At 51.6% G+C, this 25,674-nt stretch overlaps 10 protein-coding genes and 1 non-coding gene across 11 annotated transcripts; 6 read left to right on the forward strand and 5 right to left on the reverse strand.

Moving 5' to 3' along the window:
* Nucleotides 1-215: 215 nt before the first annotated feature.
* BO97DRAFT_473471 (SulP family inorganic anion transporter) lies at nt 216-3,125 on the forward strand. The gene is made up of 5 exons (XM_025700240.1): nt 216-294; nt 365-931; nt 992-1,621; nt 1,677-2,193; nt 2,250-3,125. Exons 2-5 carry the CDS (start codon nt 591-593, stop codon nt 2,946-2,948), a joined length of 2,187 nt encoding a protein of 728 aa, XP_025546829.1. The 5' UTR covers nt 216-294; nt 365-590; the 3' UTR covers nt 2,949-3,125.
* Nucleotides 3,126-3,218: 93 nt separating this feature from the next.
* Nucleotides 3,219-4,481, reverse strand: BO97DRAFT_312680 (uncharacterized protein; the record flags this gene model as incomplete). The annotated part of the gene is made up of 1 exon (XM_025691237.1): nt 3,219-4,481. A coding segment is annotated over one exon (1,263 nt), but the record flags the coding sequence as incomplete, so codon positions are not given.
* Nucleotides 4,482-4,686: 205 nt separating this feature from the next.
* BO97DRAFT_408799 (F-box domain protein) lies at nt 4,687-6,821 on the reverse strand. The gene is made up of 3 exons (XM_025695939.1): nt 6,219-6,821; nt 5,621-6,124; nt 4,687-5,557 (listed from the first exon to the last, which is right to left on the reverse strand). The coding sequence occupies exons 1-3, from the start codon at nt 6,344-6,346 to the stop codon at nt 4,933-4,935; spliced, it is 1,257 nt and encodes a 418-aa protein (XP_025546831.1). The 5' UTR covers nt 6,347-6,821; the 3' UTR covers nt 4,687-4,932.
* Nucleotides 6,822-7,000: 179 nt separating this feature from the next.
* Nucleotides 7,001-8,196, forward strand: BO97DRAFT_446655 (oxidoreductase, short chain dehydrogenase/reductase family superfamily). Its single transcript, XM_025698672.1, has 3 exons — nt 7,001-7,700; nt 7,773-7,869; nt 7,918-8,196. Exons 1-3 carry the CDS (start codon nt 7,094-7,096, stop codon nt 7,982-7,984), a joined length of 771 nt encoding a protein of 256 aa, XP_025546832.1. The 5' UTR covers nt 7,001-7,093; the 3' UTR covers nt 7,985-8,196.
* Nucleotides 8,197-8,414: 218 nt separating this feature from the next.
* Nucleotides 8,415-8,485, reverse strand: BO97DRAFT_t262. Its single transcript has one exon. It is a non-coding gene; the product is annotated as a tRNA-Gly (tRNA).
* Nucleotides 8,486-10,778: 2,293 nt separating this feature from the next.
* Nucleotides 10,779-12,533, forward strand: BO97DRAFT_408802 (slipin family protein). Its single transcript, XM_025695940.1, has 4 exons — nt 10,779-11,170; nt 11,238-11,355; nt 11,428-11,920; nt 11,984-12,533. Exons 1-4 carry the CDS (start codon nt 10,996-10,998, stop codon nt 12,215-12,217), a joined length of 1,020 nt encoding a protein of 339 aa, XP_025546833.1. The 5' UTR covers nt 10,779-10,995; the 3' UTR covers nt 12,218-12,533.
* A 218-nt stretch (nt 12,534-12,751) lies between these two features.
* On the forward strand, nt 12,752-14,142 carry BO97DRAFT_399519 (uncharacterized protein). The gene is made up of 2 exons (XM_025694250.1): nt 12,752-13,375; nt 13,436-14,142. The coding sequence occupies exons 1-2, from the start codon at nt 12,883-12,885 to the stop codon at nt 14,065-14,067; spliced, it is 1,125 nt and encodes a 374-aa protein (XP_025546834.1). The 5' UTR covers nt 12,752-12,882; the 3' UTR covers nt 14,068-14,142.
* A 943-nt stretch (nt 14,143-15,085) lies between these two features.
* On the forward strand, nt 15,086-17,835 carry BO97DRAFT_399522 (glycosyltransferase domain-containing protein). Its single transcript, XM_025694251.1, has 2 exons — nt 15,086-15,698; nt 15,769-17,835. Exons 1-2 carry the CDS (start codon nt 15,513-15,515, stop codon nt 17,410-17,412), a joined length of 1,830 nt encoding a protein of 609 aa, XP_025546835.1. The 5' UTR covers nt 15,086-15,512; the 3' UTR covers nt 17,413-17,835.
* Nucleotides 17,836-19,047, reverse strand: BO97DRAFT_377942 (uncharacterized protein). Its single transcript, XM_025693086.1, has 3 exons — nt 18,996-19,047; nt 18,790-18,942; nt 17,836-18,563 (listed from the first exon to the last, which is right to left on the reverse strand). Exons 1-3 carry the CDS (start codon nt 18,999-19,001, stop codon nt 17,967-17,969), a joined length of 756 nt encoding a protein of 251 aa, XP_025546836.1. The 5' UTR covers nt 19,002-19,047; the 3' UTR covers nt 17,836-17,966.
* Nucleotides 19,048-20,478: 1,431 nt separating this feature from the next.
* Nucleotides 20,479-22,318, forward strand: BO97DRAFT_446660 (FAD/NAD(P)-binding domain-containing protein). Its single transcript, XM_025698673.1, has 2 exons — nt 20,479-22,096; nt 22,153-22,318. The coding sequence occupies exons 1-2, from the start codon at nt 20,555-20,557 to the stop codon at nt 22,261-22,263; spliced, it is 1,653 nt and encodes a 550-aa protein (XP_025546837.1). The 5' UTR covers nt 20,479-20,554; the 3' UTR covers nt 22,264-22,318.
* Nucleotides 22,319-23,004: 686 nt separating this feature from the next.
* On the reverse strand, nt 23,005-24,239 carry BO97DRAFT_463410 (uncharacterized protein). Its single transcript, XM_025699459.1, has one exon. It carries the CDS (start codon nt 24,152-24,154, stop codon nt 23,219-23,221), a length of 936 nt encoding a protein of 311 aa, XP_025546838.1. The 5' UTR covers nt 24,155-24,239; the 3' UTR covers nt 23,005-23,218.
* Between the last annotated feature and the right edge of the window lie 1,435 nt (nt 24,240-25,674).

The raw sequence follows: 25,674 nt of genomic DNA on the forward strand, positions 1-25,674 counted from the left end.
GGATCACAGAAGCACATTTCGAAAAACCCACTTTTGGGCCTCGCGCTTGGCTGACTCATCACGTGCCAGAGTGGTGACTCCCACCGCCCGGCAGAACCCGATAATGGCAACGATAGCAAGTCGTTATCGCCCAGGCCAGGCGGGACGGGGCATTAGTTCATCCCCAACCTTGCCTCTACACACCGGGATTATTCGCGCGTGGTGGCGGGATGAAAGGGATCTGAAGGCAGGTCCGGCTCCAGAAACGTTGCTCGTGCCCAATTTCCTATTCTCTTCTGCTCGACTTGCCTGTTTGTATGTCCTTTGTCCACCCTTTGACTTCGCTTGCTCCGCTATCTGCTGACGATCCCGCTAACTTTCTTAGCAGCAGCCACCGCGCCCTGCGCTACGGATTCCGCACCTTTGGACTCGCTGCTTTGCCCTGAGAGGTCAATCTTTTAGCTGTGCTGTCTTAGTCGCTTCGTGATCTGCGAAAGACTTTTGCCATACCTACAGAATTCACTACACCTGCCGCATATGGCGCGTTATACATTTATTTAGAACTGCCGATTTCTTTATCTTTACCTGGTGGAAATTCCCCCCGCGACGCTATGTCGGAGACAAGCGAGCATACCCGACAACACCGCTCTTTGCGGGATCAGATTGTCAGCCTCTTTCAAGGCTTTTCGCAAAGCAGCTCTGATGCCCCTCACATCGAACGGTTCACTGCGTCTCTAGCACCCAGCGACAGAACCCGTCTGCTGAAATCCTACGATGGTGATGACCCTGCTTGTGGACTAAGGGATTCTTGCAATCACGGTACATTCTCGCCACGCCCGGGTAGTGAGGAATATCATAATGGCACTCTTGGATCAGATTCTGTCCAGGGGCCCGAGAATATGCCCAGAGCCGGGGCAACAGCAGCATTGTCAAGGAAAAGCACTAGATCTTTGTATGTCTAGACTCCGGAATCACTCAAAGAGGCCAGGATGCTCATGACAACCATTTCTAGGTATATATCGTATTACATTCCGTTCTTCAACTGGATACCCCAATACCGTTGGTCCTTTCTGCGCGGCGACCTCATCTCCGCACTGACAATCGCGTCGATCTATATCCCAATGGCCCTGTCGTTGGCCTCGAATCTTGCCCATGCGCCTGCAATCAATGGCCTCTATTCTTTTGTGTTCCAACCGTTCATCTACGCCATTCTTGGAAGCAGTCCCCTGTTGCTTGTTGGCCCCGAAGCGGCTGGGTCTCTGTTGACGGGAACAATTGTCAAAGCAAGTGTTTCCCAAGGACTCTCAAGAGAGGATGACGACGCTGCGAGTGCCATGGTTGTCGGTGTGGCCACCGCCATGGCAGGCTCAATGATATTAGTCGCTGGCTTGACCAGATTGGGCTTTCTAGACAATGTTCTGAGCCGGCCTTTCCTCAGAGGCTTTATCACCGCCATCGGCTGTGTTATCTTTGTCGATCAGCTCATACCAGAAGTGGGCTTAGCTGACTTGGCGAGAGACGCTGGTGTCAGTCATGGAAGTACGGCAGAAAAGCTTGTTTTTCTGATCAGGAATATCAAGAGCTGCCACGGTCTTACAGCTGCAGTATCATTTGGCAGCTTTACCATAATCATGCTATTCCGGTACGTACTGCATCTTAGATGGAGTGACTGAGTCTCTAACATGTGCATCGTACAGAACGCTCAAGAAGATCCTGGAGCCACGGTTTCCCCAGGTTGTCTACTTCCCTGACCGGATTATTGTCGTCATTTTATCGGCTGTTCTGACTTGGCACCTTGGCTGGTACGAGAGGGGACTTGAGATTCTGGGCCCCGTCCAAGAAACAGGCAGCGGGATTTTTGCTTTCAATTGGCCTTTCCAGTTTCGGCATATGAAGCACGTCCGGACGGCGCTGAGCACATCCTTTGTTATTGCATTGCTCGGCTTCTTCGAGTCTTCTGTTGCCGCCAAAGGACTGGGGGAGAAACGCGATGGAGTGCAGGGCATGCCCGTGAGTGCTAACAGAGAAATGGTGGCGCTTGGCGTTGCCAATGTTGTTGGTGGCTGCTTCATGGCGCTTCCTGCCTTCGGTGGTTACGGAAGAAGCAAGTTGAACGCTTCCACGGGAGCGCGATCCCCAATGAGCAGCATCTTCCTGAGCATCATTACCGCCGTTTGTATCAAGGTGATTCTGCCTTATCTGTACTACCTGCCGGTGAGTTGTTCTTCTATTCTTCCCCCGCCGGATCAAAAACTGATGGTATACCTTAGAAAGCTGTGCTTTCCTCTACAATTTCCGTGGTGGCATATAGTCTTATAGAGGAGTGTCCTCATGATGTGGCTTTCTTCATTCGCTTGCGTGGTTGGACAGAGCTAGCATTGATGATTCTTATCTTTGGCTCGACAATCTTCTATTCCTTAGAGCTGGGTATTGCGCTCGGAATCGGACTATCCATTCTGATTCTGATCCGCCACTCCACCCAGCCTCGAATTCAGATCCTTGGTAAGGTTGCTGGTACCAGTGACCGGTTCGACAACGCCGAGCTCCATGCGGAGAATGTGGAGCTCATTGAGGGTGCTCTTATCGTCAAGATCCCCGAGCCTCTCACCTTCGCCAATACAGGTGATCTGAAGAACCGTCTCCGCCGTCTGGAATTCTACGGCACCAACCAAGCGCACCCTTCTCTTCCCCGCTCGCGACCTCCCGAGCACAACAAGAACATTATCTTCGATGTGCACGGAGTCACCAGCATCGACGGTTCCGGGACCCAGGTTCTCTCCGAGATCGTCAATGAATACCTGAATCTTGGGGTGAGAGTCTTCTTCTGCCGTCTTCCCAACCGTAATGTCTTCCGCATGTTTGAGAGAAGCGGCATCGTTGACCGGTGCGGAGGCATGCAATACTTTGTACAGAGTGTTGACGAAGCACTGCGACTCGCCGAAGCAGAGGGCGGGCCGTTGGAGCCTTGAATTCAAGAGCCCGCCACCTTCGTGTTTAGGGACTTCGTCCGACGTCCCTTTTCACGATCGTTGCCATTCATATCACGCGCCACGTGTTCCCGACATCTTGTTTTGAATTTCTGTTGCTAGTAGCGCCAGTTAGATTTGCTGATAGCGATGCAGCCCAAGCGGCCCAGCATATGAAGGCTTTGAGGAGTTTACCTTCTGTTCCGCGTAGGTTCCGGTGCCCGTAGCGATTGATCCGTAAACGTCACTCGCCTTCAGCCCTCAGGACTCTTCATTCTCGCCCTCCACCCCCGCCGCCCGACGCACGACCTCCAGAAGCAACATCTCAGCAGCCCGCAGGGTGAGCCGATCCTTGAGACTGAGCGCAGTAGCAGTAGCAGCAGCAACAGTAGGAGGTACGCCCCCCTCATCATCATCCTCACCGGCACCCACACCATCCGCAGAAGCAGAAGCAGCAGCAGCAGGGCCAACCAATTTCACCTTCCCATCCGCAGCCAGCACAAACCCCCCACACGCAATCCTAGTAACCCGGACCACCCCCGGACTTACCCCGTTTCCGACAGCCTTCAAATCCACCTTCATCGCAAGATGCCGATCCAGATACTCGCCCACCTTGACCAACACATCCCCGTCCTCATCATCATCATCACCACCACCCCCAGCAACCAACCCCGCCACCGCCGCCCGCGGAACACAAATATCCAGCGCCCTCAACGCCGGCGCCACAGGCCCCTGAAACCCAAGCACGATATGCAGATCCCTCAACACGCTCTCCACCACGCCCTCCTCCCCAGCCCCGTGTCTCCCCTGCTCCCCGTCCTCAGAATTAACACCCCCAAGTAGAGAACGAGTATACACGCTCAACGCCCCACACAGGAACCCAGACTCGAGACTCAGAGTCGCGCAGTAGGTATCGAACGTGGAAGCCAGGAACGACACGAGAGTTTGGCGGAGCGGAGCGGGGAGCTTGGTGAGGAGGAGCGGGAGGTGCGTTGAGTGGGCGTGTGATCGCGAGCGGAGGGTTCGTTTTGGGGCTGCTTTGTTGTTGTGGTCCGACGAGGAGGACGGTGAGGATAGCGCGGTCGAGGTCGAGGGCGTGAGCAGCGCCGCGCGGTAGGTTTGCGTCTCGTAGTGTAAAGTGATCAGAATGCCGCCGCCGGGCGTGCCGGGCGTGGTGGCTGCGCGGCGGGGGCGGCCGCGTCGGGTTGTGTTTGCGTTCGCATTTGTGTTGTCGTCAGGTAGGGAAGTGGTTGTCGTTGCGTGGCCGGAGAGCGAGAGCGTCGGGATCCGGTCCCAGGTGCAGGAGACTAGGGCGCCGGTTTTGCTGCTGCTGCTGGACGATGGGTTCTCGTCGGTGGGACCGCTGATTTTGAAGGTTGAGGTTGTGGTGCCGGTGCTGCTGGTGCCGGTGATATGGTCGCGGAGGCGCGCTGCGTATGTTTTTAGGGCGTGCTCGTTGTCGAGGAGGGAGGGGAATTCTTTGCCGTGGTGGAGGGGGGACAGTCGGTGTATTGTCCAGGTGGTGTTTAGCAGGTTGAGCTGGGCCATTCTTGTTTTTTTCTTTTAGTTGTTTGGTGGTGACTGTAATATGTAGGTCGGGAGGAGGTTGCGCTGGGCGCAGGTTCACATGTCGAGATGTGGAAGGAGAAAAGGTCTCCTGGCAGGGAACGAAGCTGATGTTTTACTGCTTTGGGGATCATATATTAACAGTTAAACTACTCCGTGATCTCTCCGGAGACGCGCCCGCGTTGTGCAAACATGCCAAGCCTGATATGTGCATAGGGACATTCCGACGATACCTATATGACAAGATGTGATACCCACGTCGATTCTAAAATATGCTATGTTTGACACCCCTGACTTTGAAAGTGACACTCGCTTCGTCTTCCGCTATCATGGAAACAAAAATCCCCCAAGTGTAACGCCTCGCCTCGAAAAGAGGATTATGCAAGTATAACACAGCGCTTGCTAAGCCAAAAATGATATTTCACGCATGCCAGCCCTCCCTCACGCGGCACTCGCGACAGGACAGTAGGACGGGCAGTCCATTCCAGACCATGATGCGGTCGGCATCATGGGGCGCCGCATGCCTCGACGCCAGCTCCTCCCCGACCACATCAAACCAGACATCCTCCACAGAGCCGTGTAGGTGGACATTTGACGAGACCTGGAATACCAGCGATTGAATGTCGTCCTTCTCATTCAATGTGATATCGTTATGGAAATTGTGCATAAACTCCTTCCGCTGCATGCGTTGGTTTCCGCCGTCGCCGATCTCCGCGGAGAAATACTCCACAATCCGCAGGAATGGCGACACTGTGAGCAGTGACCCGATCCAACTGTCGTCCGACACTGTAGGTTCATCGGGTGGTACGGTATATCGCAGGTAGGAGACAAGGAGTTGCATGCAGTGGTGCGTGGCGATGAGAGTGGCCGTATCGGTGAACGGGGGTGATTTGATGATCTTTACTTGTAGCTCCCGATACATCACTTTACGGATGTGGGGAGGAATGGGAACCGGAAGGCGTCCGGCCTCGAATTCTCGTAGGAGGATGTTGGTCTGCTCTCGTCTGGCAAGCGCATACGTCTCCAAGAAGTAGAGAGCGTAATACCTAGAAGACGAAAAAGCATGTCAGCGTGTTACCGATGGCGACGTGTCCAAACATAATACTCACATCAGTGGAGTAAGGTGGAACCATAGGCGCGCAGTCGTCTGTTGCACAAAAGCGTATCGCTCCGCTTTAGAGGAGAAGACCGACTTCATGAAGCCTGGCTCGCTGTGCACGAACCGATCCATGACACGGTCCGCAAGGTAGCAGCAAAGTTTCGAACACAGCTTCTGCCGACGGCGCAGACTGGATATGTATTTGAATGTGTAGATATGGCCGCCTCTCGCACTTTTTGCCGGGGGGAAAAGATCCGACAAAAGCACTACATCATCTTCTGGGCTTCTGGTGTATGTTTTCTCGCCGTCGATAGGAGACGGCAGCGTTCCGCCGCGGCGTTGGCGCAGGTACTGTCGGGTGATCCATTGTTCTTGGGAGGTGAGTAGCTGGTAGAATGACTTGCAGACGAGCTTCAGCGGTAGCAAGTCTGTGACGCCACAGTGGGCGAATATCTTGATCTGGATTTCGACGGGAAGAAGATCCCAGGGGCTCGAGGTAGGTACTATGTCTACTCTGTCAACAAAGGAAAGGAACACGTCAGTAACGAGCACGCCTCCAGGCTTGAGCGTCGATATTCAATCTTTCAGCACGGGGCGGTCAAACGTACAACGACACGGAAGATGGCACTGCACCGTGTTTGGAGGAGTTGCTCTTCTTGGCGTCCGATCTCTTGCCTCTGTTGATGGCAGCGCGTGCTTTTTTGGCTTGCAGCATAAAATTGTGGAACGTACTCATCGTCAAGCACCGTTAGACATGAGGAGACCAGCTCCGACTTCAGCACTTCAGAATAGATAGCTTGACACCATGCAGGTCCCTGATTCCTCTCGTCGATTGATTTTAAGGGAGTCTCCGCTGGCGCCTTTTGGCAGAGGGGCGATGACTAAGCAGGGCTGAGCAGAGGGCTTGTTGCTAATTTAAACGCAGGCCACGAATAGAAGTGGAGCGCACCTGGTGTGCAGATTGTGTGGGATGGAAATGGAATAGGTAAACGGTGATGCAGAGGTAAGAAGAGGCGAGATCATATTCAGAGGATTGGGGCTAGTTGACGGGGAAGGGGATGGAGGCAGATGCGGTCATCTGAGACTGACAGGCTGCTGCTAATTTGGGGCGGAATTCACTGCTAGTAGTATGCTTTCATAGCGGATGAGGGATGACTGATGAAGCGCTGTAATTGCATGGACGAAAACTTAAGCGGCGGCTAACCGGATTAGCCAGCATTATTCATTGACAGGAGAGAAGACAAACAAAGAGAGAGACACCTGAATAAGAACAATGGATTGGGGAAGGGTAAGCAGCCGTGTCACAATCTGGAGTCGGACTTACGTCATGGGGAACAGGGGTTGTTGTTGACTAAGTCGGGGAAGAGGGGCAAAGCAGGCCATTGATCTTGCATTGTACTCAGCTGAAGCTCTCAGAGAGATCTGTCACTCTCTGTACCTTTGTCCTTTGTGTTGGTCGACACAAGTCTTGTTGTTACGAACTATGTCCGAGAACATTCTGATCATCGGTGCTACTAGAGGCTTGGGGGCGTCCCTCAAGACTCTATATGCAGGGAGACAAACCACGAATACGGTTTTTGCAACGACCAGAGATTCCTCCAAGCCGAAAGACGAGCCTCTTGTCTCATGGGTTGCGAATATTGACGTGGCCAGGCCTGATGTCGGCCAGAATCTGGTCTCCCAGCTGCCCTCATCTGCCAAGATCTCGACAGTCATAATCTCTGCCGGCTATTTCGGGTTCGAGACATTCGACGAGCCTGACTGGGAGAAGGAGGTCAAGATGTATACCACCTCTGCTATCGGACCTGTCTTTCTGGTGCATCACTTGGTCAAAGCAGGGCTCTTGGGCGCCGGTAGCAAGGTGATTCTCGTCAGTAGTGAGAGTGGAAGTATCACGCTGCGGCATGAGAAGGAGGGTGGAGGAAACTATGGCCATCATGCTAGCAAAGCAGCTCTTAATATGGTGGGGAAGCTTTTAAGTCTGGATCTCAAAGACAAGGGGATCGCTGTCGGCATTGTTCACCCTGGGTTTATGCGCACAGAGATGACAAAGGGCGTGGGATTCGATAAGTACTGGGATGCCGGAGGAGGTGGGTCATCGAAGTTCTTGCATGTGTAACTTTTTTCTCCGTTCAGACCATACTGACTGCTTGTCTTTCCAGCTGTCACGCCGGATGAAGCAGCAGGGTCGCTCGCTTCATTCATTGATGAGTTTGACATCAGTAAAACCGGACAGTATTGGGCACCACGGGGTCCTAGGTTCGTGTAGCCCTTCTGATGTTTGAGAAACAGAGCTAACCTGACCAGGGATATTGGGACTGCCGAGCCTGTATTAGGTAGCGACTTGCCGACACCACTCCAACTGCCTTGGTAGAGAGCCTTGTTGTATGTCAAACCTGGTACCGATGTTGTTGTACCAATGAGAGTTTCACTTGCTCTTCGTACTACGGTAGCCGTTTGATCGGCCATGTTGAACGAGCCTTATGTGTAAAAACTCTGGATATCAAACGTGACTCCTATGCCTGGCCAGTGCGTCTGCTGAAATGATTGTAGAAAAATACCTATAATTTGACACATAACTTCCACGATAGTATAAATCTTCTGCTTGATATGACGATGTGGACGTCTTGATCGCAGGCTGATGGGGTGCCTAGTGATATAGATCAACGACCCACCCCGGGGACCTTGCAGACTATTATTTGTATGCCACAGCACCAGTAGAGCTGAAACCGGGTATTGTAGAAGTAGTCGCGAACCAAGAATCAACTGGGGTGGATCCAGGAGCAAGAAAAACAAAATTTTGATGCATCATCCGTGAATCGAACACGGGCCTCATCGATGGCAACGATGAATTCTACCACTAGACCAATGATGCTTGTTATTGAGATATAATCAGGAAAGAAACTTTATGATCGACAATCTTTAACAGTTAGTAGTTGTCCATAGCCAACAGTTGGTGGTATACATCCGGCTATATGTGCTATTTTCTCAGTGATGGTCCGATCAGACGCACCGAAAGCTTGAAAGTATGACTTTACAACTGAGCATATGAGCATCTGGGTGTTTGACTGGTTTTGAGTCTGAATGAATATCTAGTCTCTTAGTCATTGGCACCACTTGAGCTCAATTGTAAAGCAGGTTTTCCGACTCGAGGTCTGCATAAACACGAGGAATGCCATCCCGAGCCGATAATGACATATTGTTCGGTCTAGGCCGGGTTGATCGCATTCATACCAGTCAGAGTCTGCATTCATGCTTTAAAGTCGAAAGCCCAGCCCAGGGATATCCCCCCTTCGGAGACAGACATTCAATCGACAATATATGGAAAGTATGCCGACTGCTTTGTTTGTCACGCAAACCATAAGCATGTCGATCGAAGATTGGAGCAGACCATAACCAACGGTCTGATAGGGACCGAATTCTGGTCCTGGTAATTGAGATTGGCAGCGGTCAAATATGCGATTCAGCGGAGATATGCGTATGACCCACTACCAAAGCGATATTGCCTGAGGACCATGTCCTTGGCAGGGTTGCCTCGCAGACTTCTTCCAGAGTAGCTTGCCAGTATCCATTCCAGTGGCTGTACTGCACTGGATGTCGTACTAGCTATACCTGATGTTGTTCCCATCATGTCAATTTGATCACACCTCATTGTGAAATCTGCATAAGGCACTGTTCCATTTGATCATACCCCAGACCAGGAAATATTGTTTGGGATTATAGTGGCACAGGGCAGCATTAGTTCAACCTTAGCCCAACGACACATGAAGGATCATGGCACAGCCCCGTTGCGCCCGATCCCTTGGCGGAAAACAGTGGGGCCATGCTCCGTGCCTTCAATTCTCCCAGTCAAAGCCTTCAAGAGAAAGCAGTAGGCGGTCGTATCGGGTGACACCGCAGGTCACGGGTTGACATGTTGCTCAGTACCATTGCTGCAGTTATACGCGACATGTCCAACGGCACCAGCCGTCGGGCATAATCGTATATTTGCAGTTTTCCTCTGCCGAGTATCCGTCGCATTTCGCACTAAGTCCTTCACTCTGCCTTGGGGTTACACGTATGCCAAGGTTGTCAGCACTAGTCTCCAAGGCGGGTCTGAACCAGAAAGACAGGCCACAGAACGGTAAATAGGGCTGTGCACTACAGAGCCTCAGCATTGACGGGAGATACTCCGCTTGACCCTACCAAATGATGACCGGTCGAGTGACTAGAAAACATCTGGAAGCACTGGCTCACTCACGTGGGGAAAGATGACAGAACGTCTGGGTGCCCCGCTCAACGAAGCCCAGCATCCCAGGGTACCAGGGCAACGATGGGAAAGGAATGTTGAACCAACCAACGTTGCAGTAAGGGCATCCCGATCGTCCCGTCCATGTGTTGGATGTCCAGTTTTCATGCAGGGATTGAACCCGTATGGCCGGGCAGCCCGTTCAGCCTTTGGTAAATGATGTAATTGATGATCGATCCAGGGGGCCAGCATTGACTGGTGAATTGGCTTAGAGATTTGAGACCGGATAAGACGGCCAATCCTTCAACAGCACGCATTGGTCTCCTGGGCAGACTAAATTGCTAGTTATTAGTAGGCTAAAGACTAGTAAACCCTTTGAAGGTACTGAGTAGTAATCGCGTGCAATGAGAAATCTGATCGACCTATGAAGATGGGTACCGTGGAGAACCGAGGAACTCTAACAGTACGGAAGGTTCATGAACTACGCCTTGGAAAGCTCCAAGCCCCCGGAAATCCCTCGGGTGGTGGGTATAGGGGCTGCTCCTTATGATGTGGTGTGAGCTCAGCCTAGGAACTCCATGCCAATGAAATCTCCATTGGGAACAGAATTGAGTTGGCCAAGAGGCAGCCTGAGGAATCAAGGGCCTCGAGGCGCCCCCGAGTAGGAATGGGCCAGACTCCACAGCTGGGCGAAGCAGATCCACCGATACCCCTTAGCTCATGCGGAGAAAGAACATCTGATCTCCGGGCAAGTGATATGGGTGATTGTCTATGGTTCTATGTTGATGAATGACGGTAGGCTACACTGCAGTAGCGTAGGTCTAGTTGACCAGGTAGTTTGCTTAGTCGTTTGCGGTAGGAGTCGGCAGGAACCAAACTAAAGTGTCCGACAGCTGCGAGGCGCCCCTCCCATGGTCGGACAACTTACACACCTGCAGCTCAGCTGGTATTTAAATATCCTTTCCCCTCCTTCGCTGCTCGCTTCTCGTCTTCTTCATCAACTGTCCCTCAATTTGCCTTGCAGTTATCTTGAGGTGTCTCATATCCCCTTGCTTGATGCCATACCACCATTTCTATCCCACCATTGTATACACACGCATCTGAAACACATACCACTTCCAACTACCTAAATAACTACACTACCTACATCATCAAACATGTCCGACATCAATGGAAAAGCGCCCGCCCAACCAGTGAACCCTCGGCCTTCGGGACCCTCTGGCTTGGTCAATGTGCAACCAGCTCGTCTGGAGGACTTGCAGCCTAAGTACGCCCAGCAAATCCAGCACAATGAAGAGAACCCAGATGCGCATGGCTGGTACGCAGGATTTAGTGAGTTAACTTTATACCCAAAACCTCTGGTCCTAGATTCCGGACTAACAAAGCATCCTCAAAACAGTTCACGGACTGGGAGAATTCATCGGATGCCTAGGTGCTATCCCATGCTGCTTTTGTTGCCCGAACCCCTTCAAGCCAGTCGCACAAGGTGAAGTTGGCTTGATCACAAGGTTTGGACGGTATGTGACCTCCCTCTTTCCGACTCTCAGGTTCCTCATTGAAGCTCGCATGCTTATGCTTGATGCTCTTAGATTCGAACGTGCCGTCGACCCCGGTCTTGTTAAGGTGAACCCTCTGAGTGAGCACCTCACAGCTGTGGACGTCAAGATTCAGATTGTCGAAGTGCCTCGCCAAAGCTGCATGACCAAGGACAACGTGAACCTGAACCTGAGCTCTGTTATCTACTATCAAATTGTTTCACCCCACAAGGCTGCGTTCGGTATTTCCAACATTCGACAAGCGCTTGTGGAGCGCACTCAAACCACATTGCGTCATGTCATTGGTGCGCGGGTCCTGCAAGATGTGATTGAGCGCCGCGAGGAGATCGCCCAGTCGACATCGGAGATCATTGAAGATGTGGCCTCCGGATGGGGTGTCGCGGTTGAGTCGATGCTTATCAAGGACATCATCTTCAGCAATGACTTGCAAGACTCGCTCTCTATGGCCGCGCAGTCCAAGCGTATCGGTGAGAGTAAGGTTATTGCTGCTCGCGCTGAAGTCGAGTCGGCCAAACTTATGCGTCAGGTATGTCTCAAAGAAATCACCTCTTTTCAATCCGAGGTACAAGGCTAACTAAGAAAATTCTAGGCCGCCGATATCCTGTCCTCGGCCCCTGCGATGCAAATCCGTTACCTTGAGGCGATGCAAGCCATGGCCAAGACCGCCAACAGCAAGGTCATCTTCCTCCCGGCGATGAACCAGACCGTGCAGCAGCAGCTAGCCGCGGCTGAAAATGCCGGTGAGGGACCGAGCCGATATGGACAGCAACCCGAGGATGGATTTCAGCGTGCGATGAATGCACGTGTGGTCGAGGACATCTGAGCACCCCCTGACAAATTTGCGTGCTTCACACGAGTTCGGCGATTGATTTCATGAGTTTCATGGAGATGTCGCGAGGTTCAATCTGACCCATGACGCTCACTAAGACCACGTGACTGCCATTGCAATTGTGCTTTTCAACATGGATGCTGCAGTTTGCATTCATATGCGGATGACTATGACGATACCCACCTTCGTTTTCGCTTGTGCTTATGATACTCCCGGGATGCGTTTGGCCTTCTTTGTTGATAGTTTTGCTATCGTTTCGGTGGTCCTTGACCTATTAATCTAATTATGATCTACTTGAGCCTTGCCCGAGAACAATGATCGTTGTATTTGCAGCCGTATTGCTTCATTTCAAAAGTCTGGATAATCTATGTCTCTACTCAAGACTTATACCCACCGGCAGTTTGTAGATAATGCCCGAGGCGGTGTGCTGCGGAGTCCGGAGGCGGAGGCGTCTGTAGTTAGTTATGGGGAAGGCTGACACTGCCGCCGCGGGCGGGCGCAATTCCACCTGTACCACTATTTTGCAAAACATATTCCAATCTCACTATCACCCTTGCTCTCCCTGGAGATTAGCTTATGCCATAAAGCCGGCAAACGGGCGCCCTTAGCCCTCCGCAAGATCTCAACCAGAAACAAAATCCTATAGCGAAACAAGCCCAATGGCTCCTCCCTCCAAGACCCCGAGTCCCGCGCCCCCAGCAGCGCGGACAACAACACCCAGCGCCCGAACGTCCCTTGAGCTGACCAACAACAAGAACAACAACAGCCCGGACTTCACCGATCCATCCTTTGACCCTGCCGAATACCTCAACAATGCGCTCCCTGCCCTGACGCTGGCGTCTTCGCAGTCGACCACGACAACGAACTACCCCCGAGGGGCGGCGGCGGCAGCGACGACGATGACAGGAATCCCTTTGCCCGAGCTGTCTACACAAGTCCAGTCTATTCTCTCGCAGATCAACGCACAGAATGTCCGGCATTCGACGACGCTGACGCAGCTGACGGATGAGATCTTGCGCGGTGGGAGTAGGTTGGCTTATGAGGTGGAGGTACTGCGCGGCGAGACCATTGGGTTATCGGATACGCTTACGGAGGCGTTACGGGGGGATATTGCTCGGTTTGTGCCTGAGAATGCTATGGGTAAAGTGGAGGGTTTGGGCAGGGAGGAGGACGAGGAGGAGGAGGAGGAGGAGGAGGACGAGCATAGCCAAGGGCATGACTCTGAGGCTGTTGATGCGGGGGACAAGGGTGAAGTGGATGGTAAGCTCGGGAGTGAGGCACAAGCTACGATACAGGATCCGGAGTTCATCGTGAAGTTACGCATGCTGAACCAGGTGCGGGCTCGGTTGGAGGAGGTCGTGCAGACGTTCGGCGACGCGATGGAGTGGCCGCTTCCGCCGTCGGAGACCTCGCTGGCGTCGTCGTTCATCTCGGTCTCGGCGCCTGAGGCTGGCCCCGACAGTCACAGTCGCGAGGAGAAGGGCCAGGAGGTCGCTAAGAGGCTGCGCGCGGAGGTGACTGGGCTTCTGGAGAGCAATGGTGGTGGATTCGAGGGGGTAGAGGCCGCCGCGCGTCGGGTCGAGTCGCTGCGGACGTTGGCGTTGGTTTGGAAGGGGACTGCCGAGGAGAAGGCTCGCACTCGGGTTGTGGACGGCTTGGCGAAGATTGTAGAGGATCGTCGCAGGGCTCTGGAGAGTCAGGGCCGAGCGGACTCGTCGCAACAGCCTTCTGGCGCTTCCGCCAAAGCACAGTCGGCGGGCCATCGCCGCCAGGAGAGCGAAGGCCCCGCCGGCGGCATATTCCGCAATCTGCAGCGGCTACGAGAGGAGATCTACCTCGAATGAGAAGATCGTTGTTATCCTATATACACCTTCACTAATAGTATAGTTATACCAGCTTATACGAAGCTTACTAATGACTCCGTCGTGTGCATGTCACCGGTGCGGAGATCCTTGGAATGATTGTCCGTCTTCCGCCGTCCTGGGAAGGGGTAAGAATGTTCAGTCTAGGTTGGTCGGGAAATTCTATGATAGGTGGCTGGTCTCTCTTCAGACTGGAGAGCGGCTTGCGCCAGCCAAAGGCTTGGTAGCTCTTGGCGTCAAGTGAAGAGAAAGGCTTGAGCTTCCCAGCATGCGCATTGCTGCCCACCTGCTACTTCGTCCATGAACCATAGATTGAATTCCCAACTAGCTTGGTTCATAGCTTCATTGTCTAGTCCTAGAGCAGACCGCATGTGTGGAGTGACGTGCTGGGAAGCGTCAGAGCACGACGTACTCATTGAGGAACACCTAATGTGAAACGAGTATGCGACTGCTGCCAAGCCTGCGGGTGGACAGAGAGAAACAGAGAGCATGGATGCGCAGGGCTGATGACGCGGCATCACCCAGAGATGGTGCAGAACCTGTCCTCGGAGTAAGACGCTGGACAGATGTCGGCATACGAACAATCCAATGGGGTGACGATCTCAAGAGTTCGTGTTGATAGTAATCTGTCCAACTCTAGTACCGTGTACAACCTCGAGCTACCGATGTTGAACGATCAGCCGGCACTGTGAGAGTAAAGTAAGATGGGATTGAAGTCCGAGTGGGTGGAATGGATGGAACTGAATTCCCCCCCGCCGGCAAAAGAGGAGGAAGTGAAGGAAACCTCCTGTGACCGCCAATCACCAGCCGAGGGGGTTTTGTCCTGTCCCTGACGGCCCCAGCAGGCAACGTAAAGTCACCACTCAAGTTCCTCACTAAACACCACTCGGACTGGACTAGACCAGACCTGCTCGAATCGGGGCTTCGACTAAGAAGTACTATTCCCTCTTTTTTTCTTCTCCCTCTCGATTCTTCCTCCTCTTCCTTCACCTCTGCGCCTCCCTCCTCTCTCCTTGAGGCTCTCTGTACGACTCCCTATTTCGCTTCCTACTGTATGGATCTTTTTCCCGTCCTTGCGCTTGTCAACACCATCCTTTAAATGCCGTCGTAACTCTTGGCTTGACGTCCCACATCTCCACCTTCTTCCCCGGCTCCATCATGGCTCTTTGCGATCTTTGTTGACTTGCCTCTTAACCTTGTTCCCTCCCTGTTGTCCTTCCTGCTGGCTTCTGGCTCAGTGGTTTGCACGTCACACAAGCAGGAATGTTCATCGTTCAGTATATACTTTACCTTGGCTGATCCCAGCTGCTCTGGCCCGGTTTTTTTTTTCGAACTGGCAACTCAATTCAAGTGCTCATCGCTTTATTGAGCGGTGCTCTCTCAACCCTGGCGAAGAATCCCTTACTCCGCACTGATTAACCGTGGGAATGTCAAGTCGAGGCATTCTTGACGGCCAATGGGCCGATCAGTATAAATATATGCGATCGTCCGCATCGTCGTTCTGGCTTCAACATCTCCATCCTCGTCGCCTGAGAGCCCGGCCCATCAGGGCTCTCTTCTTGGTCGCAGCATGTTTGTTCTTGCTCACTCTGTGGTCGCACTCAGCTAGTGAAGTAGGTGGCTTGTTCATCGGGGATTTTGCTTCGGAGTCGAATCGTATCGCTGACTAGAATTGCTTGCTAGCCTTCGGTCAACTTCTGGGTGAAATACCCGTCCTACCCTCCGACGCGACGGCGCCCTGAAGATACGCCCATGCTCCTCGCCGGCCGACATGCCACGAACAGAAACCAATCTGCCCCGCTAGGCTTAGAAAGATCGGCGCCCTCCTTTCACCTCCTTATACCCGCATCGCACAAGTCGGCTTCGCTCTGTCGCACTGTGACGTCCTCGATGATTCTGAACTACCCACCGCCGACGCTGATCAGCTACGGGAAGTCCTCCGCAGGTGGGAGCACAGAATATTCATCCATGGTCGACAGAATCGCGGGGATATACAACTATCTTGCATACAGCACGCAATTGAAGGATGATGATCTGGTCCTCATTGTTGACTCGCAGGATGTGTTCTTCCAATTACCAGCGGGAATCTTGGTGCAGCGTTTCCAGGACCTGCTCCGGGAAAATAACGAAAAACTGCTACGGAAGTATGGTACTATTACTCTGGACCTGCCCTTCCGGAAAGAAGGCAAACAGACTCTGCAGAAATACTCCCAGAGGGTTCTGTTTGCTGCTAGCAAGACGTGTATCTCTGGCCTTTCTCAGGACCCAGGTTGCGTGTCAGTCCCGCAATCGAGCCTTCCTCCAGACGCTTATGGCTGGAAAACCGATGTCCATCCGCAGGGGCATCTGAACCGGCCACGCTGGCTAAAGCCTGGCGCAGTCATGGGCCAGGTGGCTGATCTACGAGTTATTTATGCCGAAATATTGCATTACGTTCATCAGCATCGCAATGCGCGCGGTGACTATCTGGCGATGACCCAGATGTTTGGACGTCAGGAATACCTTCGAGAGCTGGAAAGAAGCAATAGCGCCAGCAGGCTCAAGGAGTGGCTCTATCGCCAGATCGGCATTTCGGAGGCCTCGAACATTACCGGGGCTATTCCCCCACGCCTAACGGCGGGAACCCGGTATGAGTACGGTATAGGGGTTGACTATGAATCCCGGTTGTTTTTCAACATGTTCAACTCCAAGATGGATGTTGAATGGCTCCACTATCATAATGTAAGCAAGACTTCAGCTGTGCAGATGCAGCACGGCGTCCCCAGGGAGAGACGTCTCATGCTTCCAGATGACCTTGATCCTGCAAAATTGGGAAATCCATTCGTCCAACCCCGGTTTACCAAGGATGATTGGCCGAACCCGCCTTGGAATGCTACACTTGACAAGCTGCCTAATCATCGCAACCACACGTGGCGTGACCTCCCTTTGATGACAAACATTCATTCAGCATCCGTCCCGGCTCTGCTACACCTCGATGGAGATCATTCGGTTCGCGACAAGTGGTGGTCGGAGATGTGGTACCAGCCTTGGGCTCGGGCTCTCCTCCGCAAGTACATGCGCACTGCCTCTGGCTTTGATGCCTCCCAGTCCGCCTTGATGGGCGGCCAAGAATGGTGGGACATGCGCGGCGGCAAAGGAGGCTTGTGGACCGACAAGGGTGAATGGCTCGATTACGGCGAGGTCTGCGGCAGCTATAACCGTGATGTCTTCGACGACGACCTTGGGCCATTTGGCCAGGAAAATGGTGAAGACGCAGACGAGCCGGTCTACAACCAATTTGGAAACGTCATCAAGGGCAAAGAGGATCTGACCACTCCTTCGTGGTAGATTGCTCTTTAGGTCCCAGGGACTGGTTTTCTGAGATCTATCACTGCACAAGAAGCAGATGCGGCTCGTGCTGGCAGACACTTTCATGTGGTCGCCAAGTTTTATCGTTTCACCTTGCATATATTACACACAATTGGCGCCATGAAGCGCAGCGGCAATCCGGCCATGAGCCATGGCCGTGCATATATTCCGACGGTGCCTGGATTTCATTTTCTTTGAATTAGCGAGTTGTGTTTCCTGGTTTGCCATGAGACATGGAGAGTTCCCAACGCAGCCATATGAGAAGGGTTTGCGTCCGTCCTGACATGGACAGCGAAGGAGTGATAGCCACGGGCTTTCACTCATCAGAGATACCAATATTGTATAGATAGATAGAGCAAGACCTAATACCTTTTCTTTCCTACAACCCACGCAGAACCCTTTCAAATTCCATGTTATTCAAATTTGATATAATTGCCTTTCCATGGGAAAAGGGGTGTCGTCTTTCATGCAAAACGTCACGGGTATATAAAATCAACGCCCCCCGCCCACAACCATCTTTTTGTCTATGTCTCTCAATTCGTAGCCACACCACCACCTCCCAACGTCTCCCTAATGATAGCCAGAATCCCGGCTACATCCGCCTCACTCAACCGTTCCTCGCGCTCCTCAATGACCGTATCCAACAGCGCCATCGCCCCGTAATCCTCCTCCGCCAGTCCACCTTGCTCTCCATTTTCACCACCAGCAGCAACACCGCCCTCTCCCCCCTCATCCACCTCCATTTCTTCCGGTTGCTGCTGATGACCGCCCTCCTCTTCCCCGGCCACACCTTCTTCCTCATACTCCTCTACCACCTCCGCTTCTTCCTCATCCCCCTCCTCGGACCCCGTCGCCGCAGGCGTCAGCCCGATCCCTAGGTTGACGATCATGAGCACCTCGCCCTTGGTCAGACCGTAGGGTTGTAGACGGGTGACCAGGTCGCGGAGGGCGTGGTCCATGGGCGTGGGCTGGTTTAGGGTCTTCGGGGGGAGCGGGGTAGGTGCGGTCGAGTTGCTGCCGTGGGATTGGGCTTGCGCTGCTTGTTGCGCTTCGAGTTGCGCTAGTGGGATGTGTGTGTATTGTGGGTAGGTTTGGAGGTGCGGGGCGAGGCGTGAGATATAGTTGTGGATCTTTTTTTTGCATCGGTTAGTTCTGCATGGGTATGGTTTGAGTTTGTGGAGGGGCCTGTTGGTGCATTGGTAGGGGTTGGAATGGGTAGGTCCTCCGTTCGCATCACACCTATGGTGAGGTGAGGGTTGGTTGGAGCATGCGGTTGAGGATGTTTGAGGCATGCGAGCGGAGATGTTTGGGCTTGATGTGGTAGACAGGGAGCTGGTTTAGCTGAGGTATACGCACTTCCTTGACAACGGTATTGTGGTCGCGCAGGTCGGGACTCGGTACCCAGTGTCGCGAGTTTGGCGGCGGGTTGGGGGGTCGTCGCGGGGGATTCGCTGTTAGGTAGGCTAGGACCTCGATGTTCGAGAGAGCCGCTGATTGGGGGTCGACGATCTGAATTCGTTAGGGTCTGGTTATCTTTGTGGTGCTGGGGTTATTGGACTTACCCTCATCTTGTTGGAAGAATGTAATGTGATTGAGTGTATTGGTTGATTGATCGATCGGATTGAATTACGGATTCATTCATGTGCCGCGGAAAAAAAGTGCTGGAGATGCGGGGCGGAGAGTGTAATTCTGCCGGTTGTTGCGGGCGGTCGGATGGATCGGATTGGTGCCTGAGGTTGGGAGCGGTCGGTGTCTGTGTCAGGTTGAGTCGGCATAGTTCTATGCAACATGCATAATGCACCTCGCTACATGAGGCGTGTTTGGGATATGGAACTGAGTGGCATATCTGGACTTAATGGGCTGCTACTACCGTTTTGTCCTTCAAATATCTCACTAAGCACATTTGCTTCTATGCTTTTTCTGTTCTCTGATCTGCATCTTCAGTACAAACCTGGCACCACGTGCGCAATGGGCTTCTCTGCCCCTTCCGGCAATCCGATTGCTCTCATGCAAGGGCAGCTACGGTTGAAAGCTTAGCGACCTAGCTTAAGACTAACAAGCTGGCATCGTCTAGCTATAGTTGTACTTGCCCTTCACAATCCTTACTATGCAACAGCTGTCTTTAGAGACGAACTCCGTCTTGCAGCAGCAGCAGACCTTACCTAACCGAGCAAGCACCTCGGAAACTCCCAGAGGTTCTGGTAATTAAGGCTGATGCACACAGGGACTATAATTCCGTTCCTGCAGACTGCCAACCGATCCGATATCTGCCCACATGGCTGACCTGGGCAGACATCATGCTTTCAAAGATCGACTTATAATTTATCCTTTCGGGCTGCGTCCCATTAGATGGTAATGAAACCGGCTTTGTGTCTCTTTCGTCCCTGGACTTCACAGCATAGCCTGGCTTGAGAATGAGGAATTCATTAGTAAGAATTTGTTCAATCTCGGAATTCAAGGGAAATCGAGCTGCTTAGTGATGGACGACTCAGCTTTTATACAGCAGGTGAGGATGTTTGGCAATCCACTCTTGTCCTCTGAACCAGGGTTTGTCAAGTCTTTCGAAGCAAGCCACTCGCTTCTAGCCTCTGGACATGACCCACGGAGCCCGCTTTTAACCTTCAACGGCTATGATTAGATGGAACTCAAGATAATTTCTTGCGCCTGACGGCGAGATAATGCCCACCCACTGCGCCCATTTCCTCGCCAAGGGCTCGCACAGCGAGGGTAAATCGACAGATCAGCGGTACAGACTGCCTAATTCATTTGGGGAAATCTCTCGTGGATGGGTGTTTTTCCATGAATTTTGCACGAGTGGATCCAAGGACGGCATCGAAACATCCCGAACTTCGGAACCGCACGGGTTGCGACCTTGGGAGTCAGTACAACTACGGGATCGGGACTCTTGAGGTAATTGATTCAGGAAACTGATTACACATAGACCATGCGGGTTGAGGTGAAGGACCAAGCTTGGGTAATGATGGTGAGGCTTCTCGACAGTATGGACCTCCGGACCCAGGCGAAAGTGGCTCACTAGGGAGAACTATAAATTCATGTCTCAAACTGCACGATCTGCCTCTCACTAGACTTCATCTCTCACAGCGCCCTTGAAGAATTCAACATGCGGTCTGTTGTCGTTGGAGGGCTGCTCGCTGCCAGCTCCGCTCTCGGAGTTGCTGGCTTCCCGCATGCACACACCGTCGGAAAGGCCGACGTATATGACTACATTGTCGTAGGCGGAGGGCCTTCTGGTATTATCACCGCCGAGCGTCTGGCAGAGGCCAACAAGACAGTCTTACTGCTCGAGCGAGGCCGTGGTCCTACTGTGGCTACGGGTGCCAACGACACGCTTGTTTGGAACAAGAACTTGACCCCGATTGATGTGCCAGGTCTGTCTGCCGACATTGGCAGCCTACCGGAGTGGGAGGATTACATCTGTACCGATACGGAAGGATATGCTGCCTGTGTCCTCGGTGGTGGTGTCACTGTCAACTACATGGTCTTTGTACACCCACCAGACCATGACTTCAACGACAAGTGGCCTAAGGGCTGGAAATGGGACGACGTCAAGCCTGCTGCCGATAGGCTTTACGAGCGCAATCCGGGATCTATCCTGCCCTCCGCGGACGGCAAGCGCTACGACCAAGGGCTCTACACTGTGCTTTCCAACTTCTTCAGCAATCTTGGCTGGAAGGCTGTCGACATGATTTCTCAGCCCAATGAGAAGCATCAGGTCTACAGCTACCCTGCTTGGAACATTCAGGACCAGAAGCGTGCCGGCCCGGTCCGCACTTACCTTCCGCTCGCTGAGAAGCATAAAAACTTTAACCTCCAGCTTGGTTCCAAGGTGACTCGTGTGCTCCGTTCTGGCAGCCGGATTACCGGAGTCGAGGTAGAGAATACTTTCGGTCAGCGAAAGAATATTACACTGGCCACCAACGGCAAGGTCGTTCTCTCTGCAGGTGCTCTGTCGACACCACGCATCCTCTTCAACTCGGGTATCGGGCCTAAGACTCAGATTGAGACTGCTCAGAAGAGCGGAGTCGCCGTTCTACCCCGGAACGAATGGATCAACCTCCCCGTCGGCATTGGTCTCAAGGACCACCCCATCTTCTCCATCATTGTCAAGTCCAACGGCACATACGGCCCCCTTGACTGGACCGGCATCTACAACGGAACTGACACCGCGGACATCAACCTCTATGCGCAGGGTAACGGCGTCCTGACCCAAGGAAAGCACCGGTTGACCTGGTTCTCTTCCAACGTGGTTGATGGTCGGACCCGTTACTACCAAGGATCATGCGCGCCCACCGGCGAGAACGAATTCACCATCACAACTTATATGACTCACGGTCTCACTTCATCCGGTGTCCTTGGTTTGGATGCCGACGGCAAGACCGTCTACGAGAAGACCCCCTGGATGAACACTGCCGGAGATCGTGCTGCTGCGAAGCTGTTCATTCAGGGTCTGGTCGACGATCTGACCCACCCTTCCACCGGCTTCCAGTTGGAGACCTACACCAATGTCTCTTCTATTCTAGGAAGTCTTACGACTGGTATGCACTACACCACCACCGCTAAGATGGGCACGGACGATGGCCGCTATGGAAACGGCACCTCGGTCGTTGATACCAACACGAAGGTCTATGGCACAGATAACCTGGTATGTATTTACTCCTGTACGATGATTTGAACGTCCGCTAATGGTTTCTGGTACAGTACATCGTCGATGGCAGTATTCACCCTGACCTCCCTACGGGCAACATCCAGGCCGCTATTATGGTCGTTGCCGAGGCTGCTGTGGCTAAGATTCTGGCTCATGATCACTGATTTTTGGACTTGATTGAAGGCGGGGGAGAGGGCTACATCAGAAATCAAACAATCCCGAAAAGAAACAAATTAGGTATTTAAGAATCCTTTTTGTATTATACCATAAAGTCTGTCTGCAATAGATATAGAATATTGATAAAGATAGAAGCTTTTCTAGGAATACATGCCGATGATCTATATTATCATAAGCAGGAAAGAGATTCAAGCCTGTATGTCCTACATTAAGAGCAAGTAAAGAAAAAGGTTTCTTGGGAGGTGGGGCTACCCATAGGTAGAATGTTTACCTAAGACTACAGGAAGCCAGGCACTGGAGGGTAAAGGTTTATGCTTATAAACTCTGCTATATCAAATGAGTGGTGACTACATACCAACTTCTCGAAGCGCGTTTCGAACATTTGAGGCAGTCGGGCTTCCATAATTCTAGTTTCCCTATTAGATCGACAAGGTAGCCTATATCTACAATTGTAGACTGGTCCTTACACATCGGCAGCTAGGAATAATAGCTGTGTTGTATCATCATGAACAGAACCCTGTGATACAGAAGTTGATTATCTCACGACTCCTGATAATCCCAAAGAGCCTACCTAGGCTGCCGGACCGCATAATACTTTGATCTGGGGAGTTTTCCTATCACAAGGTCTAGCCAATAGTATGAAACTCAGCACACTAATCATTGATTGTAAGATGCCTATGCCAGTGTTCAGCACAGTTGTATAAACCTTACAATATATGTTATTATCTGTCACATAATACTTAATCATAAGGGTTATAGCGAGCCACTGTATGATACCTGTTCATTCACATTAGATCATTGGGAAAAACCTCTAAAAAAAGATGAGGGGAAAACCCAATTCCAGGTATTCCAAGAGTACACAGATCAGGTATCAGGTTGCGGAGGGGAACCGACGAACAGCAATAGACTGGAGATAATGCAGGCAGCTTGTAACAGAGTGGACTATGGTGGTGTATAGTTGACGGTGGTTTTAGCCTCCGAGTATGTGACTCCCGAGAAGGTCCCCGACTCTTTGAATTGAAGGGTCTCGCCACTTTGGAACGTGACGGTAACAGTGGAGGTATAGTCAACATCCGAGGTACCTTGGAAACAGTATGCCTCACAATGGACTGTTTGGCCGGGGCTCACTGTACTATGTACGTCCCAGCCAATTTCACTAGAGTCCTGCTCCGCTTGCGAATGGGTGCTTGAGGCTGATAAACCCCACTTGATAGTACTTTCCACTTCCGCCAATTCTGGTACACCTGCCTTGACTTTAACCTGGAGGTCAAAGCTGGAGGCCAGAGTCTGGCTCCAAGTGCTTGTGGTAGTCTTTGTTTTGCTGCCGTGAAAATCCCACTCGTATTCATGATTGCCATCAAAGTCTTGGGTGTCAAGTGTGATATGAGTCGGGTCAGGGGCTCCATTTGGGAAGTCGCCGTAATCGACCTCTGAGTGAACCGACTTCAGAGGCTTCAGAAACAGCGGGCCTAGGGAATCAATGTCGAGATTTGCCCGTCCTTGAAACCCAACGAGAAATCCTGATCCAACATCCATATAGTAGTTGTCGGAGCCACCATCGCCCCAGGAAAAAGAATTTCCCTGGTCTGTTTTGAATTCAATGTGGCCACATCGGGTACCAATGCCATTGCCGCGAAGAACCATTTCAGTGCATTTCTCTTTGACCTTAAATGTAAAGCTTTGGGAGCTTCCTGAGCTTTTGCCAATCATGGTTGAGTCTGATCCATCTGTCCAGCTCAACTTCAATCCACGCAAAATATTGCCTTCTTTCCAAACAATTATCTCTTCCACCATGGCGCCTTTGTCATACTTTGTCTCCCAGAAGTGATTACCTCCATTGCCGCCAATGGTGCCGTTACCCACAATTCCCTTTGCCATTTTCGGCCACTGTGGGTATGAAAGCGGTTTCTTCGAACAATGTCTAAGGCAAGAAGAAGAGAAAAAGATACAGTATTGAGGAAAGACCCGTGGGAAGAGAGAAGGGTTTTGTTTTTCAGGAAGGACTTGCAGGAAAGAGAAGGAAAAGTTGTTTCTCAGAAACAGTTGCAGAAAGATCGTTCAGGCTCGGGCTTTTATCTATGATGATATCCTCTGCAAACGGCCATAATGCGATCTCTTGAGTAAAAGCTGAAGTCATCTATGATGCTTGATGTGTTGACGCAATTGATTGAGGAGCCCTCTAGAACGCTCAAATGACTCGTTCTTCATCCAGTATGTCATGCTGCTCCGTGCATCATAGTTGATTAGGCAGTGACAATGTAACCACTTTGCTACTAATGTGTTCTTTTACAGGGTTTCCGGAGACTGAGTTTCACGACCAACACTATTTGATTATTTCCATAGCTTGGGTTCCAGACTAGGCTGGTCTATATCTAAATACTTAGCTGAAAGATTATTGGTCTGTATGTGGGAAGTAATCATGTTCTATTTTTATATAGTAACAGGATTTATAGTCTAAACTCTCTATTATAGTAGCGCTGCTTGCAGATTGACTAAACTACTAATTAGAGCTCTATATGGTCCCAAAAGAACGAGTTCTACCTTAGTAGTGCCGGGTTTCTAAAAATTAGCTTAACTCCCAAAGAAGGGTGCTGAAAAAGAGATAAATGGAACCATAGATGTAACAGAAAGGCACCGAAAGGGTACCGGATAGCCCGGGAGGAACTGTGTCAGTGACACTGCGGTAATAACGTCAATGACTCTCAGTGTATATAGTACATACTGCTTAAAGCACTGAGTTAGCTATTCTGGGAAGGATAAGGACTAGTTATGCATTAGGCTAGTACCTATATGCTGTGCCTAGCTATTTTGTCTATAACAATAGATTGCCAAGTATGCCGCATTCTTACCACTGTGACACTAGTATCTTAGACACTGTATTTTCCTTTACAAGAAAAAAGAACAGCTATTATTCTGAGTTATATGTTCTTATTGAGAGCTTGTGGTAAGAGGAGTATCCAGTGACGCTTTATACAGCAGCTATACTATAATGGAAACATGTCTGATCGAGGCCTCCAGTTTGGTAGCAGACTGCAGGGGCTCTGAAATCATAACAAGTCATACTATCAGGCTGGTGGCCTATCATCACAGTAGGTAACCCGGATCAGTCATATTGGGGCAATCGGAGACCCTATCAGACATTCATCACATCATGGATCATCATTCAAGTCTGTAGCCACGGATAGGTTCTATACTGGTACCCGGAAGCCCTGAGGTTATTGACATAGATTCTAGACTTTTCTTGGCTACTAGGTCATTCCCCCCTCGGTTGACCTTCAAAGGAGAGCCAATTGCAACAAAGGCATGCAAGGGCCCGTGGCCATACTAATTAGTTATCTTCTAAGCACCTTACCAAGCACCTTACTAAGCAAGCAGCACAGCGCAGTGAGGCAGCTAGG

Source organism: Aspergillus homomorphus (genome assembly GCF_003184865.1).
Source record: "Aspergillus homomorphus CBS 101889 unplaced genomic scaffold BO97scaffold_60, whole genome shotgun sequence".
Taxonomy (NCBI): Eukaryota; Fungi; Ascomycota; class Eurotiomycetes; order Eurotiales; family Aspergillaceae; genus Aspergillus; species Aspergillus homomorphus.

Coding starts and splice junctions, on each gene's coding strand:
- BO97DRAFT_446655 (XM_025698672.1), top strand. CDS start 7,094: ATGTCCGAGAACATTCTGATCATCGGTGCTACTAGAGGCTTGGGGGCG. Junction 7,701..7,772: donor GTACTGGGATGCCGGAGGAG/GTGGGTCATCGA, acceptor TTGTCTTTCCAG/CTGTCACGCCGGATGAAGCA. Junction 7,870..7,917: donor TGGGCACCACGGGGTCCTAG/GTTCGTGTAGCC, acceptor TAACCTGACCAG/GGATATTGGGACTGCCGAGC.
- BO97DRAFT_463410 (XM_025699459.1), bottom strand. CDS start 24,154: ATGGCAAAGGGAATTGTGGGTAACGGCACCATTGGCGGCAATGGAGGT.
- BO97DRAFT_473471 (XM_025700240.1), top strand. CDS start 591: ATGTCGGAGACAAGCGAGCATACCCGACAACACCGCTCTTTGCGGGAT. Junction 932..991: donor AGGAAAAGCACTAGATCTTT/GTATGTCTAGAC, acceptor AACCATTTCTAG/GTATATATCGTATTACATTC. Junction 1,622..1,676: donor ACCATAATCATGCTATTCCG/GTACGTACTGCA, acceptor TGCATCGTACAG/AACGCTCAAGAAGATCCTGG.
- BO97DRAFT_408802 (XM_025695940.1), top strand. CDS start 10,996: ATGTCCGACATCAATGGAAAAGCGCCCGCCCAACCAGTGAACCCTCGG. Junction 11,171..11,237: donor TGGCTGGTACGCAGGATTTA/GTGAGTTAACTT, acceptor TCCTCAAAACAG/TTCACGGACTGGGAGAATTC. Junction 11,356..11,427: donor TTGATCACAAGGTTTGGACG/GTATGTGACCTC, acceptor TGATGCTCTTAG/ATTCGAACGTGCCGTCGACC.
- BO97DRAFT_377942 (XM_025693086.1), bottom strand. Junction 18,564..18,789: donor ACAATACCGTTGTCAAGGAA/GTGCGTATACCT, acceptor TGCAAAAAAAAG/ATCCACAACTATATCTCACG.
- BO97DRAFT_399522 (XM_025694251.1), top strand. CDS start 15,513: ATGTCAAGTCGAGGCATTCTTGACGGCCAATGGGCCGATCAGTATAAA. Junction 15,699..15,768: donor GGTCGCACTCAGCTAGTGAA/GTAGGTGGCTTG, acceptor ATTGCTTGCTAG/CCTTCGGTCAACTTCTGGGT.
- BO97DRAFT_408799 (XM_025695939.1), bottom strand. CDS start 6,346: ATGAGTACGTTCCACAATTTTATGCTGCAAGCCAAAAAAGCACGCGCT. Junction 6,125..6,218: donor GTGCCATCTTCCGTGTCGTT/GTACGTTTGACC, acceptor CTTTGTTGACAG/AGTAGACATAGTACCTACCT. Junction 5,558..5,620: donor TTCCACCTTACTCCACTGAT/GTGAGTATTATG, acceptor TTCGTCTTCTAG/GTATTACGCTCTCTACTTCT.
- BO97DRAFT_446660 (XM_025698673.1), top strand. CDS start 20,555: ATGCGGTCTGTTGTCGTTGGAGGGCTGCTCGCTGCCAGCTCCGCTCTC. Junction 22,097..22,152: donor TCTATGGCACAGATAACCTG/GTATGTATTTAC, acceptor TTTCTGGTACAG/TACATCGTCGATGGCAGTAT.
- BO97DRAFT_399519 (XM_025694250.1), top strand. CDS start 12,883: ATGGCTCCTCCCTCCAAGACCCCGAGTCCCGCGCCCCCAGCAGCGCGG. Junction 13,376..13,435: donor TGCTATGGGTAAAGTGGAGG/GTTTGGGCAGGG, acceptor AGCATAGCCAAG/GGCATGACTCTGAGGCTGTT.